This window comes from Festucalex cinctus, chromosome 12, assembly GCF_051991245.1.
Source record: "Festucalex cinctus isolate MCC-2025b chromosome 12, RoL_Fcin_1.0, whole genome shotgun sequence".
NCBI lineage: Eukaryota > Metazoa > Chordata > Actinopteri > Syngnathiformes > Syngnathidae > Festucalex > Festucalex cinctus.
The window spans coordinates 8,573,550-8,593,526 of NC_135422.1; the positions used below are offsets into that span (position 1 = coordinate 8,573,550).

At 39.2% G+C, this 19,977-nt stretch overlaps 1 protein-coding gene and 1 long non-coding RNA gene across 4 annotated transcripts in view; one reads left to right on the top strand and one right to left on the bottom strand.

Moving 5' to 3' along the window:
* Nucleotides 1–272: 272 nt before the first annotated feature.
* LOC144031248 (uncharacterized) lies at nucleotides 273–10,566 on the bottom strand. Its single transcript, XR_013287473.1, has 3 exons — nucleotides 10,192–10,566; nucleotides 9,752–9,925; nucleotides 273–1,258 (listed from the first exon to the last, which is right to left on the bottom strand). It is a non-coding gene; the product is annotated as an uncharacterized LOC144031248 (long non-coding RNA).
* The window catches only part of LOC144031247 (latent-transforming growth factor beta-binding protein 2-like), a 101,367-nt gene continuing 89,103 nt past the window's right edge, over nucleotides 7,714–19,977 (top strand). For all 3 annotated transcript variants that reach the window (XM_077538166.1, XM_077538167.1, XM_077538168.1), the window contains exons 1-2: nucleotides 7,714–10,485; nucleotides 15,643–15,716. In XM_077538166.1, coding sequence (XP_077394292.1) covers nucleotides 10,181–10,485; nucleotides 15,643–15,716 — 379 coding nt within the window. In that variant the 5' untranslated portion in view covers nucleotides 7,714–10,180. The remainder of the gene's footprint in view (nucleotides 10,486–15,642; nucleotides 15,717–19,977) is intronic.

Here is a 19,977-nt window from a genome sequence, read left to right on the forward strand (position 1 = left end):
CTGGTAATCTCACACAAAGGTTGCACGTAACTCAGACATATAGTTTGAGAATAGTCCGTGATTGGTCGTTACCTGAACCCTGAGCAACTGCAATGTCATTTTCAGTCGACAGCAAGTGGCAAAATGGCTGCCCTCCGAGAAGGATAAAATCGGCTGGATTTTGCTGCTTAATTCATATTTCACAAGCATGGGGTTGCTACAAAATGTTTGTTTGGGTTCACTTCCCCTTTAATCTTGCAGTGGTTTCTTATTTTTTCCAGTTGTATGTATGGTTTGTAAATTGTACAGAGTTTGAAGAAAATTGGAGTGTCAGGAGGGAAGTCATTGCATCTACACATTTCAGCCAGTTGAGTCTATGAATGCCTTCAAGATGGATGTTTGGTTAAACACTGCCTTTGTGGAGAAATTAGATAGTTCTGTTTTATGGCAAGTCATCAAACTTCGCTTCGCACACATGCAAAGATGAAAGCTTCCAATGAAAGTCACCAATCGTTCTTGTACGAATTGTTTTTCATTTGACTGTATATATTTATGGCCTAGAAGTGGTTTTCCATACAAATATTTACTGCAATTATGATTTTACTACCTAATTCGTGTAGGTTAGTGATAAACTATATCAAATTGTGACTACTTTGATTACATCACCACCGTAAGAGAACATCAGATTCTAAAATTTGGACAACTCACAGGAAAGTCAGTGGACATTCAGTACTAGACTTGGTGTCTTCTTTACCTTTTCAGTCTGCTTATTCATCATTTGGGAGCTCCTGTGGTAGGATAGGAGGGATGTGGGGTAGTCGCCACATATCAATTTCTGTTCTCCCGGTAATGTGGAAAATACTTACCATTCAATTTTCCATGGCTGTTTCGCCATGAAGGACATATCAACAAGGGCTCTGGCAGGCCTTATTACAGTTAGGTCAAAACCAACAGGGATGCTACATTGAGGGCCCTGGAAAAGTGAGAAGCCAGGTGGATCTATCTAAACATATTTTTGTACAGTATTTCTATTATCCCCGACATTGCTTCCTTGGAAAGTTGTCGTCTTCAGTCCGAGATTGCCAGCGTACTCCTCCGCCCTTTGAATGCGCTCCAATGGCATTTATCTTTCGATGGCGTGAGATCATTGTCTGCATTGTTCACATGAGGAGGCGCTTTTAAATCACAACAAGTAGAGAGACAGAAGGGCGACGCCACAAGATCTCTTTCCAGAACCATTCATCACGCTGGGTTGCTTTTACGTTTCCAGGATAGCATCCTTTAGGGGAAAAAAAACGCTAATTATAGCTCTTGTGTTCTGTCTGTGTAGAAAAAAAATATATATTTATCAAGGTGAGTATAAACTTGATGATAAATCACATTGTGGCTGTTTCGTTTCCTAGTAACGTTTACGCCTGCACACTATAAAAAAATCGGGGTGGATCAGGTCACTTTTACCATAGACGTCTATCAAACGTCTCGTCTAAGTTTAGAACGAAATTAGCCCGTATATACCGGTAATTGGTCTATGTTTTAGCCAGAATCTAGACGACACCATTAATCAAGTAAATATTAAATTGAAAAAATAACTGTAGGTTGTATAAATAATGGCAAAGAGTTGGATTACTACGTTTTAAACAGTCACTGATCAATGTGTAGTTTATATTTAGACTTGATTGAAACATCTAAATCAAGTTCTCATTTCAACTCTCTTTAGACCAAATCCGGACGATTGAATTAAATAACATTGAATAATATGTGTTGACAAAATAATTAAATAAATAACTGCACCTTGTGAATTGTGATATACAACACGACAATAATACTGTCCAACCATACATGAAAATCAGCCCTCTTAAAAATGTGGCTAAAATGCCAGTTTGAGTCAGTATCTGCCAATGTGAGCGAAGCGTAAACGCGCAGATCAGACGTACCCAATCAGTGCAAGTTTGACGACCTCAAAATGCACCAATTAGTGAAGTAAATCATTGGAACCACTTCTGCGCCAAATTGTTGTGCCGTGAGGGATCATTAGGTGTGCTGTGGGAAGTTATCTATGCCAAGAGGCATTTACTGACAGGCATATTTAGAAGAGCAATTAAATGCTCTTCCACTAGATGTCAGAAGGTACAATTCACTTGTGTAGCCACCTGTTGCCATTCATGCAAAAGGATAACATACGTTTTGTATAATATTTGTTCGGTGGTGTGGCCTGAGATCTTTTCAATCTAAAATAAGCGCCTTGCGTCAATTAAGTTTTGGAAACACCCACATCTGCCCAAACAACACAAACAAGCACATAAAAAAAAAAAAACACCTGCTGTTAATCTAAACTGCAATGAAAACAGACAATTAAATAGGCTTAATATGCTACACTGCAGTGAAAGAGAGAAAATAATTGGCAACAGTGGCCACTTATTTAAATCAATGAGAGATAATTAGTGAAAAACAACTATAGGTTATGAGTCATATGACACATTTCGTATTTCTATTTATGTAATATTGTTTACTTCCATCTTCAAGACGTTGAAGATTGTGGTGTAATTTTTATGCTTAAAAATCTCTTATATAAACTATAATTAAGACAAAAGTCTTGATTACACTTCACAACCACACCCACGTATGCACATTGTAGTATAGTTGTGTGTTGTGCCATAAAATTGTCATCTTTCCTTGTAGCTCACACTGCACTCTCACTCTCCACATTGCACAGCAGCTGCTGTCTGTCTTTCTTTAGCGGAGGTTACATTCCAAAAAACAGCTTCTAGGTCACAATCACTTGCACTTTTTACTTTCTTGGGAGCCATACTGGGGGGTCATTTACAGCAAAAAACAAAGTCACCTGAAGTATGTGACATGTGGAGTGCATGACGCGGAGCCTGGGTGAGAGAAAGCACACCTGAGTGGATGTTATCGATATTGATTGCAGTTTTTGTGATGAATAAGTGAAATTCTTATTCTGTTTTTGTGGATACACAAAACAGTTGGGGTGTAAGAGACCATATTTATCCCAACTTTTCGTTGTTTTGGAGGAGTGTGTCATTTAGTATTATTGAATACGAAAAGGCCGCCTGCTCACAATTTTATTCAATTAACATGATCAAACTTCTACTTCGATCCAGAAAGATCCAAAATTTGTACAAGAAACCAAACTCCATTGATGTTTTCTATAATATAAAAAAACCAACAACAAACAAACAAAAAAAACAACATTTTCCCTCCATATCTAATTCTATGAACCATAAAGCTGCAAAAGCACATATTTATTGCAAACTTTACAACCTATTTATTTCGGGTTACATCTTATCCCCTTTTTTATTTGATCTTTCTATGTTTCATTTGTATTTTTGTATCCTTTCTGACTTCTCCTGGCGTCTGAATTTGTTCAAGTTGTATACTAATATTGGATTCAAGTGACCTATATAATTGTATTTAAATAAAGTTTTTTTTTTTTTTTTTTTTTAAGTAGTGCACATCATTTAATATACCGGTAGTTTGTGATTCTAAGCATTTTTTGTCCAAAAATGTTTTTGTAAACTGATTTGTTCATGAACCGAGGTTCCACTAAGAAGTTACAAATTATTTGGTCCATTTTTTTCTCACTTTGCTAGAGCAGGGAAGAGTCTGAAGCACATTTGTAACTCACGCCATTACTGGCAAGTCAATGTAAAAATAAGCCGAGTGACAGCTCATATCTTGAAAAAATAAAAACCTCATAAATTGAGTCATTCAGAACTAGTCGAGGTACTGCTGTACTTTATACAGTACGTTAACATGACTCATCTTATTCCTCTCGCTGCATCAGCGCTAAGAATGATGAAGGCCTTCTTAAATATTTCACCAGAGGAAGCACGGTCATGCTCAATGAAATAAAACACGAATGAAGTACATCATTTCAGCTTTCGTGACCTCTGCCAGAACGAATCCTCCTTCTCCCACCTTTTCCCTCAGGTCCCGACTGCTGCCTGTTCGGAAACAATGTCGGTATTATGTTCGCTGCTGGCCGAGAGGAAAGAGAACCCAGAGAGAAGCTTTGATACGAACGGCAAAAAAAAAAAAAAAGGTAGCTCCCGAAAAGATTGACATTCCTTGGTGGTGCTCTCCATTGAAAGCCATCACAGAAGCCGATTCAGGCGAATTACTTAAAATTCAGGAGCACTTGGTTGACGCTCTTTGCTTAAAATGAGAGCCCCACATTCGGGTTGTAGTGATACTGTTTGCCTTTTTAATAGGGACACTTGAACTCTAACCCTTCTCCCACTTGGCGCAGACAAGGCAGTCACTCAAGATGTAAACGGACGCCCGCGTGCCGCTCTCTCTGCACGCTCGGCAAAACACATCAGTATACTTTTAGCTTGTCGCTAGGGTGTACCCTTACCTGTACAGTTACTGTGGAGTCCAATGTTGGGTACACTAGTTAAGACCTGTAGGAAGCATAGATAAACTTTTAATGGGTTGACTTTCAAAACTATCACAGTATGCGGTGGTTATTTTTGTTTGCTACAAAGCCTTTTCAGTCGAGGAGTGGATCTTTTTATATACAATGCTTTTGAGAATTAAAATATATTAAGATACACATCTGTACATTTGTTCAATGAAAAAAACAACAACAAACAAACAAAACAACGTATGCACATTTGCTGTCCAGTGAAAATGACATCACAGTTGCTCAGGTCTCGGGTAACAACCAATCACAACTCAGCTTCAGAAAACAGGTGAGCTGTGATTGGTTGTTCCCTGAGCCCTGAGCAACTGTGATGTCATCTTCAGTCGACAGCAAGTGTTTAAATGGCCGCCCCTTGAGATGGATAAAAACAGCTGGATTTTCCTGCATAACACATATTCCACAAATTTAATATTAATCAGAATGTCATGTTTAGACTAGTGAGGCCACATATATTGTCAAGACATGTGTAAGGTTGACTTTCCCACCTGCTTCAGTACTGTGGCAATTGGTGCTGCCCTCTCCCAAGTTTCTCAGGTGTGCTGTCCCAAATTTTAAACGTAATGTAACAGACACGTCCAAATCCCACGCACTTGGGACTAGTTAAATCAAACAAAACATGGCTTTTATGCGGTTGCTGGCTTCCTCAAAATGATTATTGAACTCATCTGCAACTTGTTCCCACCTCAGACAGGGCGTTTATACACCGCAATTGTAAGCACACCCATTCTCTGAATGAGCAAGCTGTATGTGAGTCAAAAGGGGTTATAACAAACATTAGTTTGGTTCTTCCACCAACACTTCCAATTCAGTCACTTCAAACGTCATTTTGTGCTTGGGGTGCTCTCCCATATTTTCCATGGTGAAAATCACCACAACTATCTAAAGCGCAAAAACTAGGGCAGTTTCTACCACGCCACACCTGTTCCGCCAACTGTTCCGCAACACAAAACAAGCCCACCAACAGAGAGTGAAACCTATTAAAGTGAGTAGAATTTTACAATGACATATTAAGGCCATGTAAGTGTATATATATATATATATATATATATATATATATATATATATATATATATATATATATATATATATATATATATATATATATATATATATATATATATATATATATATATATATATATATATATATGAACTTGTATATTTGGGACTTTACAAAGTGGCAAAACTATTGAGAAAAAAAAATCACAAATTTCTGAGAAAAAAAAACTTGCAGGTTGTGATATTTATAAAGTGGCAAATTTGCGAGAAAAAACCCTCCAGATTTGTGACATTATAAAGTGGCAAATTTATGAGAAAACCCCCCCACAAAATTATGAAAAATAAACTTGCAAATTCGTGACATTATAAAGTGGCAAATTTGTGAGGAAAACCCCACCCCTAATTTATGAGAAAGAACTCAGAGGTTGTGACATTTATAAAGTGGCAAATTTGCGAGAAGAAAATCACAAATTTATGAGAAAAAACTTGCAGATTTGTGACATTTTAAAGTGGCAAATTTGCTAGAAAAAAACCTCCTAAAAAGACGATAAATAAACTTTCAAATTTGTGACATTTTAAAGACATTTTGCGAGAAAAAAAAACTTGTAAATTTACGAGATTTGTGAGAAAAAAATTCAGAAACTTGCGAGAAATACACGTAGCGTACTCGGATGTCTGCGCCAATACTTGTCTGTCAGGTTTTCAAATAAGGAGATAGTAATTCCTTTAGCAGAGTTTTAACCATATCATATTAAGCATTCACACTTTGAAGCGTTGGGTACAAGTAGCTACTGATTGGTTTGTGTTATTCTGCTGACAGGGAGTCAGGAAGTGATGTCGCTGCCGTGTGTGACGAGTAAAGTTTAAGAAATCCATCTCCATCCTGCCTTTTTATTTTATTGTGTTCCATTAACCACAAATGAATCCTCATGTTAGCTCCTGGTGGACAAGCCAGCACCTCATCCATACTATAGCTACTCTACGTGTATTTCTCGCAAAACTGCAAGTTTATTTCTCGTTTTTTTTTCTCACAAATGTTATAATGTCACAAATTTGAGTTTATTTGCAGTACATTTGTTAGTTTTTTTCTTGAAAATTTGTCACATTGTAATGTAGAAAATATACGAGTTTTTTTTTCCTCATAGTTATATTTTGTTTCTGGGAACATTTAAAAAATATATTTATACATGGTCCTAATATCTGAGTAAATCAGGCCTTGATTATTCCCCTTGTAGAACTGAGCAGAAGGCATCACATGAGTGACCTCTGTGCAGTCACAGAAAAGCAACGCATTCACAAAGTGGAAGCAATTAAAACCACTAAGTACTCTGTGGAGGAAAAGCCAATCCACCGTTGAGCTTGTTTACGTCAGTGTGACTTCCAGACTTGAATATTGTTATTGTGTGCTTGGCTTTGGAAACGCTCTAATGCAGTTATGTCTGCTCTACATTTAAAGGTTGACAGGCGTGGCTGCGAGCCTTTGTAAGACATTCTCCTCCCGATGCTGCAGATTGGGCCACATTAGAGCAATTTCACAACAAGAACAGAAAAAGACTAATAGCGTAGGGAAACAGACACGAAGTCAGGTTCTACGATCTGTTAAGGAGTGGCCACGGTCTTGGGCAGCAGGGTAGACTACTGTACTGCACAATTATAAGATAAATTCATCCTCCTTCTCTAATTCGATTCTGCTGGGCCGCAAGATTAGCTGTAATCAGCTGTGGCACGCAGCCTCACTCTCTTTCAAGAGCTTTGAAAATATCCGCTCTGCTTGTCTCCCTCTCCAGCGCTGTGTGTTTTGGACCGCCATGCTCCGAGTGCGGTCGTGTTGCTCCGGGAGCGCTCCTGAGCGAGGCGGCCGTGCATCGATTTGCGGCTTGAAAGTAAAGGAGCGGGAGCCAGCTCTCTTTTGGCTCGTTTGAGATTTAATGGCGGTGGAGAAATGTGTTGTTTCCAGACAGTTCAGGGGGGGAGTGATGATGCAGCATAGATGACAAGAGGCCGTGAATGGGACCCCTTACATAACCTGAGCAGTTTTCCAAGGTTTCCGACGCTGTTTGAAATGTGAGCTTCATCTGCTACATCTGTATGCCCACGCATGCCAAGACGCATGTTTACAATTCTGAATAAACAGCAGCATTCGGTTGAAAAAAAGCTGCAAGCACTTGGCCTTGAAAGAGGTCCCTTCAATGCAGTGTTTCCAACCTTCATTGAGCCAAGTCACATTATTTTACATTAGGAAAATGCCACTGAGCACCACCCCCAAAAAAAGGTTAAAAAAAAAAAAAAAAAAAAAAAAAAAAAAAAAAAAAAAAAAGGCGTATTCAGTGTACTCAAAAAATTGATATAAAGGGTTAATGGTAACATCTGCCATCTAGTGGAAGAGTGATTAATTGCTTTGCCTGTAAATATCACTCACAAATATTTATGGTGAAAGCATCCCACATGTTATTCGGATTTTTATTCTCCTCACTTTTTGCCGAGAAACAACTCCCACATAATACTTCCAATTTACACCCTTCAAATTTTAACTTGCTTCAAAAATTCACGCTTTCCGGCGTGTATATATATCATCTCATTCCACATTACTTACAGTACGAGCACAATTTAACGTTAAATATCAACTTTTCCCCATTCATTTTCAGTAGGACTGACATTGAACTTTTTCTAAGTCCCTTTCCATGCCCACTTCCATCCGTACAACTGTCATCATTACCAGCTCTCTGATACTACTCAGTGAGCACTTGGTTAAGTGCATTGTCCAGTAACCAGGAGGTCCTGGGTTCGAATCCCACCTCTGACTGTACATTGCAAATATATCCATGGCATTTATGCTTATAGTGATATATATAGTGTATACCATCCATCCATTTTCTTAACCGCTTTTCCTCACTTGGGACATGGGGATGCTGGAGCTTATCCCAGCTGGCTTCGGGCAGTAGGCGGGGTACACCCCAAACTGGTTGCCAGCCAATCGCAGGGAACACAGAGACAAACAACCACTCACAGTCACAAGCACACCTAGGGACAATTCGGAGCGCCCAATTAACCTGCCATGCATGTCTTTGGAATGTGGGAGGAGACCGGAGTACCCAGAGAAGACCCACGTAGGCACGGGGAGAACATGCAAACTCCACCCAGGAAGGCCGGAGCCTGGTCTCAAGCTTGCGTCCTCAGTACTGGGAGGAGGACATGCTAACCACTCACCACCGTGCCGCCCAACTGTATACCAACTAACTATCATATCAAGAAATGCATTACAATTTCATAAATGCATATTGGCTTTCATCAGATGGCTATTTTGAAAATAAATACGTCATTAGCCATGAATTTGAACAAGGCAAGTTAGCTCAGTCATTAGAGCAATTTCTTCCCCCATGGAGAACCTGGGTTGAAACCCCACTTGGACCACATTTTAGTACATTCGATGATTTGATACAAAGTGACTATCGTTTCAGGAAATGGATTATAATTTCTCTGAAATTATTAAATCCCATTTTAGACAGATTGCAGCTCAAGTTTTCCTCCTTATTCATTTATCTTTCAACTCAAATTAAAACTTTGGAATGTTCACATAATTTATCTTTCAATTTACTTCATAAGCATTCAGCTATTAGCGTTCAGCTTTCAGCATTCCCACGTAATTTCTCCAGAAATTGCACATAGTCTAGTTATGTATATAATTGTTTTTTTAACTAATTGTGTGACATTGGTGTGGGGGGGGCTTCATAATCCTAAAGTCAATTTTACATAACTACAATATGTATCTAATAATGCATTATTTGCAACCTTAAATGGCTCAGAAATGAAAAAAAGTTGCCAGTTTTCAAGGAAAAAAAACATACTGGAATGAAAAATAAATATTTCGAGAAATAGTTAAAGTGCCACTGATTGTCACAATCACCCAAGTGGGGCGAAATTCAGAAGTCATAGGGTACACTTTTGATTTTAGACTCGGTAAAAGCAGGTCTAAATGGTACCGCAGGTGGTGTTTGAGCCAAGTGCAGGCAGACAGATCAGCACGTCGTGGACGTGTGGTGAATGTCATTGTATTTCATTCATAAATATGACAAAAGCATGGTACAATCCCTCTGAATCATTGTAGAATTCAATTCAATAAACGAATTGTAATCACTATCTCCTTGAAATTATATTAATAGCACCCACCTGACCGCACATCACAATTCACAATTCGGTGTCACACATGGATGCATGGGGGTTCACGACAGTCTCCAATTACCCACAAATATGTCCCAGTTATCAGTATGTGTAGGCAACATGATGTAAGCTGGTTGTCAAGAGTAGTGTGGAGTGGAAGCAACAATACCGTGGACAAGGGGCTGTTTCTTCCCGGTGACTCCTGAGGCGAGGAGGTGGTGATATTCATGGGAGCACCACACACACACGTACACACGCGCACAAGCACATGGTCTCTCCTCTGCTTCTCTCACTCACATTTGAAGCTCAGCCTCAGCAGCTCGCTGCTCTTTTTGGCGCCTCACTGGAGGAGAAAGGAAGGACTATGTTTGTCTGATGTGAGAGGAAAGTTCTGTTATTATTTTTTTTTAATCATACTTTTGAACACATTGCCAGCAGTTTTACCTGGTCATTATGAGGAAGTACCCACTCAAGAGAATGACGTCTAAGTGAACTTATAAGAAGGAGAGTTTCGGACTTTTTTTTTTTTTTTTTTTGTCATATTAACTCCCAAGTTGAACTGTCAGACATTTTTTTTTGGCTACTATTTGTAAACAAAATGGAGCGTACCGCCTTGGCTGTTGTGGTGCTTTTGGCCGTAGCGCTGGTTCACGTAGGTGACAGCTCGACAGGTGAGACGAAAAGAGTTGCCGGTGCCCAGCAGACGCTTTGGGGTCACTCGGAAGGCGGTGAAAGAAGCCCTCCGGAGACCACCCACGCCCGCGGGGATGACAGGCTCCCGTCAAAGGGAGCCCCGAGGACTGACAGACACCCCCGCAGCGTGACCCCCTCGCAGATCAGAACCAGAGTGAACCGCCGGCAGAACAGCAAGTCCGGCACGGCGAATTCCAGGCGACTTGTCCGGTAAGAATGGCACCCGTAATTGTCCATTAATACGTTCGCATTTCAAATGAGATACAGTCTGCTCATTTTGGCAGACGCTTCATGCCAGGAAGTGGTGATGTAACAAATCACAGACTCCACTCTGGACGCTCAAGACAGCTAGCTAGTACAACCGGGATTACACCGGGTTAACTGAACTAATTAATTTGACTTACGACTTTAATTCATTCAGTGACAAAGCTCGTAACTCAATTTACATGTTTGTTTTAAGTACAATACTTAAATAAATAAATAAATAAAGTTGGTATGGTATAAAAAAAAAAATCAAACCACCTGTGTATATCAAATTAGAAGCTAGTGATTTGAAAAATGGATAAAGGATCCCTAATTTGAAAGAATCCATTTAAGATTAAGAATTTTATGTCACTTTGTTGTGAATCGGCCCAGAAATCAGTGTAAAACAGTAACATATTTGTCACTGAAAACTGGCTGCATTTGGTAGAAAAATGCCCATATACCTTTGAGGCAATACCCCCTAACCCCTCCCCCCAACACTGAGCCACATCAGTAACTTCACAATCAAAGAACTGCTCAGCTGCTTATCAATAGCTGTCACTGTTAAGTAATAACAATCTCATAGTGCAGCACTGCTTACCTTGCGCAAAGCCAACACTAGCAAACTCAACCATATTCCCCAATAACATAAATATTCGATTGTATTTTCACTTGTGGAGGCAGCATTGCATCACTAAGCCATCAAATTGCACTTGTCAATTATAGTCCCTGTAATGTGAAAATAAATATGTCAGTTGCTTAATAGGAATAATTATAATAACTGACACCCATTGAAATTCATTGGGGGAACAAAATCATGAAGAAGCACTGAAAGACATTCAATATGTTTCCCATGAAAAATGGTGCTACAGTGTCCCACTAGGTCGTTGTGGGACTTTCCACACAGCGACAACGAGGCACTCTAAAGCGGCAATACCAGTCTGAAGACCAGGTCTACATGTTGGCTGTCAAGTCGAACTTTGAAAATTCCCTCCACCTCACTATCCCACCTTTCTTTGCGTGACATGTGCTCAAAAATGACAATGAGGCATTCTGTCCGAAGGGTAATGCTTTTTTTTTTTTTTCCAGTGTATAGGCACAGCTAGCTAGCTAACTGAACATCATAATTGCGCTGGATAAAGGATACAAACGAAGATGCTCAAGAAAATACTGTTCTATACTATTTAGAAACAAATCTAAAAATTCACTTTACAAGTTCTTGAATGTAGTGTTGTGGTGCATCACCTTGCCCAACAAAAATACCCCCCCCCCCACCCCCATGTTAACAACTTTGCCAAACATTGCCTTTAAGGAAAACGTGTCACCATATTGCTGAAAATGGATGATCCTCAATATTTCCCATAATTCAAAAGAAGCTTTCATTTTAAAAGCCTTTTGTAAGAGTCATGGCAGGACATGATTCAATAGCTGTGATTAATAACTTGAAGAAATGCAAAAATGCACAGCGAGTCTACATAAATGTGCTTAAAACTCCCACTGCAGTCTCTTCCAATGTTTTCAGTGTTTGAGACAAGGCTGCAGACTGCTTCAGTGTGTGTGTCCCTCTTTTGTGCACGGTTCCTGTGACCATGTGTTGTTGTGGCTCGGCTCGCCTGGTGAACATTAAAAAAAAAATGTGCTGGGCGATCAGAACCACCTGTTTTGTCCAATGAGCCTGTTTCTTTTCTTGTTGTGCGTCTCCGACAAACTCCCCAGCAGGAAGATGGCTTGTTTCCATATTAAAACTCTTTTCTTTTTGTCTAATGAACCTTTGATGCATCCAGTTTTGTTTGTTCTATAGGGACAAAGCATGATACTCACAGATGGGGGTGTGGGGGGAAATGGGGGTGTGTGTTTACATAATGATCAGAGGCGGATTTGAATGGTTGACCTTGAATTGCAGACACTGAAAAGATCCTCCTAGTATTAAAAAAAAAAAAAAAAAAAAAAAAAATCCAGCTAATTTAAAGGAGTTATGTAAGAGGTGACAACTTGATTCAATAAAATTCTTGACTGTCGTATGCTACAAGACTCCGTTATTGCCTTAATTCCGCTTATGTTAAAAATAAACATTCTGTGACCCATAGTGTACAAAAAACCCTTTCTGAAACCATGCTACATTGAATACATCAGTTGGAATGAAACAAACTAATGAACAACAACAACAATGGAGGCGAGTGAGGGGCCGCTGTCTTTACTTCTCAGACTTTGGGTACACATTTCATTTGAGAGGACAGCAAGAAAACTGAGCTCTGCAGCAAAATTGAGAATGTGAAGTGTCCACAACCAAGGCACACCAACAGGGTAAGCTAAGGTTAGAATGTGTGTTTTAGACTTGTCAGTTCCATGTTAGAATCTGCTTGTGTGTCAATAGCAATAACAAATAGAGCCACAGTGACCCGAATTTGGGGCCATGCAGTTGAAGTGGCACAGAATGGATTTTGTTGCGGCTAAAGAATCACAACCAAATCGTACAACTTTTGAAGAATCCTTCACAATATTGCACTTCACTTTGATTCGCGACATCACAGCGTATTTGCTATACTGTGGGATTTTGTGGTGATTGTTTTTCCACATGGGCTGTTACTGCAGAGCGAGCCAGGAGGAAAGAGTGTGTAAAAGACAGAGAATGTCCAAATTTTTGAATGATGTCACACTTAATACAAGAAGCTAACGTACAATACGGCTGTTGCAATGCACAACACTTAACACAGTTACATAACAACATGACTACTGTAAGGTTAACATTGTTAACTAATTTAATGTAGCCCACCGCCACGAGTTAGTGAATTGTAATCCCGCCACTTGAAGGAGCATTGACACAGCCGCTGGTGCACTTAAAATCGCTTTATTGACCAAAGGCAATAAAATAAACATAAACACATATTCAATCTAACGATTGTCACAACTCAGACCAAGTCAATCAACATGCAGAGTGGCTAACAATTAGCCAGCCAATTCACTCACTTATGCTGCATTCGGGGAAAGTCAGAAATTGGAATGATCCCAGTTGGATTTTCCTAGTTAAGTCCTGACAGTTTTTGAGGTGAAACTAAACAACCAAAATGGCGGATAGTGATAAATATTTTTTGTTTTGTTTTTTTTTGTCCTCAAAAGACATTTTGACCTCCAGCAAACTTGCCTTCTGGCAATAAATCAAATAGAAGAGTAGCAATGACGAATTAGGTATTTATTATGTATTTATTTATCTTATTTCATAAGCATTCTATACAGTTCAGTAGTTCACCGTATAATTTCACGCTGGGTGATAGCGGCATGCTGTCACGTATATTGTGTTACGTGGTTATGTTGAATTTTTCTGAATGAAGAAACAAGCTATCTAGTTTTATACACTAGTAAATTGTGTTTTACCATTCATGGCCGATGAGGGGTCGCCATTGTAGAGTGCGGTCAAATTGAAGTCAGTCGGCGAAGTCGGGGTCCTTTTTTTCCCCACGACTTCATAAGTGGGATTTCCCAGTTCTAGGGGGTGCTGCCGTACACACTTCCTGGTATGAAGTCGTAGAAGGCTGACTTAACATTTTCCTCAAATGCAGCATTAGTCCCTCCCACAACACCCAATTGGCCAGGCTCCGCCTTTTAAAGTCACACACATTCAGTTTCAATCACAGATGCAGTCCTGTAGAATTTGAGGTTGGAGACCCCAAGTGGACAAAAATAATACCTTCAAAACACATGTATATAGTCTTGGTATTGTGCATATACCGTAGCTTTAAAATGTATATAAATAAACTAAATATATGGTTGCTCCTTTGCCGAATTCGTCTCTACGTAACCTCCGCGATAAATGAGGGATTAGTGTATATTTCTTCAAAGGTCCTATAGATTCACACCTGGGTTTGTTTTTGCCCCATTTGGCACACACCACCACTAAATTTTGTTCAATTGCTAAAAAAATAACATTCGTGAACCCCTACATTAGTTAGACAGTCAGTTATGCATATCTGAATTGATCAAGCGTGTATGCGTCCGTTCGCATTCATGCATACATGCTTATAAGCAGCACATGTGCAAGGCCTTTGCTCAACTTTGCCAACAATATAATAAATGAATAGTGATTTCATTTGACCATGTTGATTCATTCAGCCTTACATGACTCACGTGCTTTTTCATGACACATTTCCGCTCAGAATGATCGCTCAGCTTCTTCTTCCCTGCAGCCCTTTTTTCACTTTCACACTGACTCACTACTCCTGTTATGTGCAGCTGAAACACGACTCTTTCATTCTGCACGCTTATAGTAAACAAACGACAAGGTGTTAACACAAGCTGATTTATCGTCTTAATCGCGACCTGCGGTATCAAAGTGTTCGTTCCGTGAGTAAATCAGGTGATGGAATTTGTATGTGCCGACTGATGACTTTGGCGTGTGTGATTTACGTCAATGCGTTGCCTGCCAAAGGGGCCTAAACAACGACTATGTTATCTCCGTGGCGCCTCAGCGCAACACGCAGTTTAATGAGTAAAATCCAAGTGAGGTCAAAAAGTCAATCCGCATCCTATCTTCTTAAATCTCCATGAGTCAGACATGCATTTAACTGTAATATCTTGAGAATGGATGACGGGGCCCAGATCCATGCCAGCCCAGCGCCCCCAAGTTGCTCCTCATCAAAAAAAAAAAAAAAAAAAAAAGAAGCCTTGGCCACATGCAAGGATTAACGAGTGCAAGAATCCTGTTATAGTTTTTTTGTTTTTTTTTTGTTTAAACGTCATCTCTCATTTGCTGAATGATTTATTGAGGATGCAGGGTGCTTTTCAAGTCCCGTGTGTCTCATATAATCCCTGCAAGGTTCAAATAACACCACACTTGTTTTCACTGTGGACTCTCGCATGATGGTAAAAGGGATCCATGCTCAGATAGAGTTTCATGACCCTCCCCTGATTTTCGTCTTATTGCTTTAAATTCTATTAAAGAGTATTCTCCAAGGTGTCATGTCATTATCGATCGGCCACCTCCAACAGAATGACCTGAACCCAAAACATTAAATCAGATTCATCAAATCAGTTTGTCATGCAAAGAGGACGAGAACACACGCACGCACATTGATAGGGTCATCAGTATCTTGTCTTACCCTGTTCTTGTGTACGTCTCCCTCTGTGCAGGCCAAATGTGTGCGGCGGTCAACAGTGCTGCTCTGGCTGGGCTGTGGCACCAGGAACCAATCGCTGCATCAAACGTAAGCATCCTTTTGAAGTCAAACTTTAACATTTCTTTACAATAATATCTTATATGTGACCTCACTAGTCTAGTCTAGTCTAAACATGATATTAGATTTGTGGAATATGTGTTAAGCAACAAAATCCAGCCATTTTTATCATCTCAGGCGACGGCCATTTTGCCCCTTGCTGTCGACTGAAGATGACATCACAATTGCTCAGGCAACGACCAATCACAGCTCACCTGTTTTCTTAGGCTGAGTTGTGATTGGCTGTTACCTGAGTCCTGAGTAATTGTAATGTCATTTGCACTCGACAGCAAGTGACAAAATGGCTGCCTTCTGATATTGATAAAAACGGCTGGATTAGAACATATTGTCAAGAATTTTTTGGGGGTGTACTGTGTTGACTTCCCCTTTAACACGATAAGTCTGAATGTAAATAAGACGGCACAGTTCTTGGGTTCTGGGTTCAATCTCGTCTCCGGCCATCTTGTGCGCATGTTTTTCCATATGTGTCATTCTGTGGGTTTTCTCTGGGTACTCCAGATCCAATAAAAGAAGCTGTAAAGTACTTCAACCTAAGCCAAGCTGACCAAACAACTGCAAACTACCACAATAATAAACTTACAGTATTCTTCTTGACACTGTCAGTTAAAATTGAGCCATTTATTTTCTTTTTTTCAATTATCTTTGCAAAGACAGCATTTTTGGTACAACTCTTGTATTACCTAATTTTGTGCCCGGTGAGTCTCTATCCCAACTGTTCCCACCAGTAAAGTTTGTAGACAGAGAAATTTTGCAATCCTTTGCCAACAGACAGAAAAATAACATAGGTAATCGTGACTAATGGCAGTCCTGTCAAGTGAAATTGCCCCATGAAAATGTTCTTTGGTCACGTTCATCATGCCGTATTTGTCTTTTTATTATATTTATTATTATTATTAAGACCCTGACATTGAAAAGACTTGAATTCATTTTGACACGAGGCCTTCATTTGGTCTTGAGCGTCTTTTTTATTTTTTATTTTTTTTAATTTCTCCACATCATTGTTGAATAGTTTCACCGGCACATAATCACAAGCAGATGAGAGTGGAAAACATTAATTGTGAATGAATTATCAACAACAGATTGCAAGTGTTTTTTTTTTCGTTTTTTTTTGTGTCACATTAGCATGTGTGTGCTGAATTTAAATGTGGACTACCTCATGATGTTATACGTTACCTGGTCAGTTTAAAATGATAGAAACCACATTTAAAATCTCATTTAAGGTTTATGTGCGCCACAAGAGTAAAATAACAGGTTAAAGTTGTTTTTTGGGAGCTATTTTTACATTTAACAAGCGAACTTTGTTTACAAGGCTCGATCTACAGTATCTGTCTGTTCACTTGTTTACTGCTTTCTCTCTCTCACACACACACACACATAACCCAGCAAGTGGATTACACAACAAACTGATTGGCCCCAGCAACCTCCTAATTATCTCCACTTCCTTCCTTCCGCCACTTTCCCCCCTCAAGTCCTTGCTAAAGGCACATTTAGTGAGGTGTTAATTACATTTAACGTCAGGCTGCAGTTGTCCAAATTAAAGTGTACTTTTAATCTGCCAGAAAGTAACAGCTCTGAAGCATTTTATGTCTAGCCGTGGCTGGAGGCAAGACTGTCATCAGTGAAGTGAAGTAGCCACTAGATGCCAACACTGTGGTCCCCAGGCTGGAAAGGGGCTCTAAGAAGACCTCCGTGGAGGAAAAAGGGGTCATCTTCCAACTGTCCTCGTTTAAGCTTTATTAGGCATTGGCAGAAGGAGAAACCTTCTCACTCTGGGGAGGAACTTGTTGGCTTGGAGTGAAATATGAAAACATATCAGGGCTGAGCTGTGTCTAGGAAATTCCCGCTGAAGGGATTGAAGTAATGTCTAATATTAAAAGTGTCAGCTTCAGGCTTCTACTTAGGAGACCGGATTGGGTGTCGTGGGTTACGGTTTCTTAACAGTACCTCATTGTTCAATTTGGTTGAGCTCAGAGCAAATATATGACAGGAATTGGACCACTAGTTGTCCGAGGAGTCCACCTTCACGTCATTGTTTATTAAATAGTCTTTGTCAGCTTGGAGCTTGTTGTCCAGCGACTAAATCCTGTTCATTTGGGGAATTAAACACCACTATCGCAATTTTTACTGGTACACGGGGTCCTCGGTTTATGAAGAGATCAGTTGCACCACTATAAGCCAAATTTTAATGTAAGACAGAACACACACAGGGCCTGATTTACTAAAGGTTTGCAGGTGCTAAATGGGTGCAAACTTAATTGCACATGTGCAGTCTGTCACAGCGATCACTCAATTAAGAGCTCGTTATTTGGGATCTTAGTAGTTTTGGGCGGATCGATCCAAATATCGATATCGGTTCGATACTGGCAATATAATATCGACCTGATAGTTTAGTTTCAGTTTGACTCTTTTATACATAACAGACATGTCACAGTAGCCACAGGCAGACTTGTGCCGTCACGTGACTTAGCATCTCATCTTGAACACATCCAGTAGTGTACTTGTTTTATATTTGCTGCATGATTATCTTTAACATCTTGTTTATTTAGGTTGGTAAAAAATCCACAAAAAAGTGCAACAAAGGCAGAATTTAAAAAACAAAAACAAAAGTGTAGTTTCTGAACAGTATATGATAACGAATTTGTTTAAAATTGTTTTCCTATAATCACTTTGTGCACGTTAAGTAAAAAAAAACAAACAAACATTATGCTTGTAATGTTTCTAAAAAAAAAAGCCATTGATAAAGTATTTAAAGTATATAGCTAAGTCAAGTCAAGTCATCTTTATTTATATAGTGCTTTCAAACAGCCTTAGCTGTCACAAAGCGTTTTACAGAAACACACATAAAAAAATCAAACATAACATAAAACATTAACAGCAATACAAGACAATCACAACAAATCATAAAGTCTACAAAAGTTTTTAAAGTCTATTTATCAACAAACCTTGTCCTAATTTTGACCTTTGTTTAATAAGAAAAACACTTAAAGGTTGATAAAAACCTAAAAAAAACTGTCTATCAGTATCGTCGATACCGGCCCTGTATTTACTTGGTATCGGATTGATACCAAAATTTGCAGTATCGCACACGGCTAGATCTTAGTAAATCAGGCCCATTGTCTCTTTAAGTGATCAAAGTAGTAGAAGGAACAGAACATTCCTGCTATTATTTGGTTTTCTCTCCAGTCTGGTATAACTGAGAGTATTCAGTGTGAGAAGTAAATTGCTTTTATTGGTGGCTGCTAATAACCAGATGCATCATTGGTTGGTAAAGTGAGCACATGTGCAGGCCTGGCTGGCTGTACAGTATCGTTAAACTGTTGTCGACGAGATGAATGTAACGTCTTGTCTTGGTGTCAGGAGGACTTACTGTATAGAATTCCCTACTGCCACTTTATGCACATCTGCAGCTTTGTTAGCGAGCTTCAGGGAGCCATATTAAGCCTCACCCAGTCATAGCTCAGCAGTTGTTCTGCCTCAGTTAGCTGCAGCTGGATAACTCCATAGATGCAATACATCTCAGCTAAAATTAGCCCCAAAGTACTGTAAGTGTTTCAAGAATATCAACAGCGCTCTTCTGTGGGAATATGGTCAATGTCCGCCATATTAAATGCTAAGGCGAGAAAGTGTGCAGGTTCAGCGAAGGTTTGAATCGAGAAGAATGGCCACAGAAATGTGTTTACAAAACCGTAAGCTACTTAGCTGTGGAATTAAGATGAGAGTTGAATTGCTGACATGTTTTGGGTCTGTATGTGCTAATCCTCAATTAGATCTTGTAGGTCAATTTGGAATTAGTTTTATTTCACAAGAGAAAAAAAAAGAAACCACAAGTGGCAACTGAAGCTACTGTGTTTATTTTCTAATGTATTATTAAATGGTGATTTAAATTGAAACAACAAAACTAAGGTTGTTTAAAGATGTACTATAATGCAATAATTTTTTAAATATTACAAATAGGAATGGGTAAAATTCCTCAGAGATTCTCCCATCTAAAAAAATAATAATAATAATACAAATCATAAACTACATTATTTAACTGTTAATTCTCCTCATATAGGATTAAGGACTTTTACTCAAATGCCCTGCTTTAGAACCACAAATATTCTAGCATACATATTTATCATCGGTATTTGAATTGGCGCACAATTCATCCATTACAATTGAACAATTCTGTCTTATTTTTCAACAGGTATCTTTTTTCAACCTGCAAATCACAATATAGTTTAGTTTTATA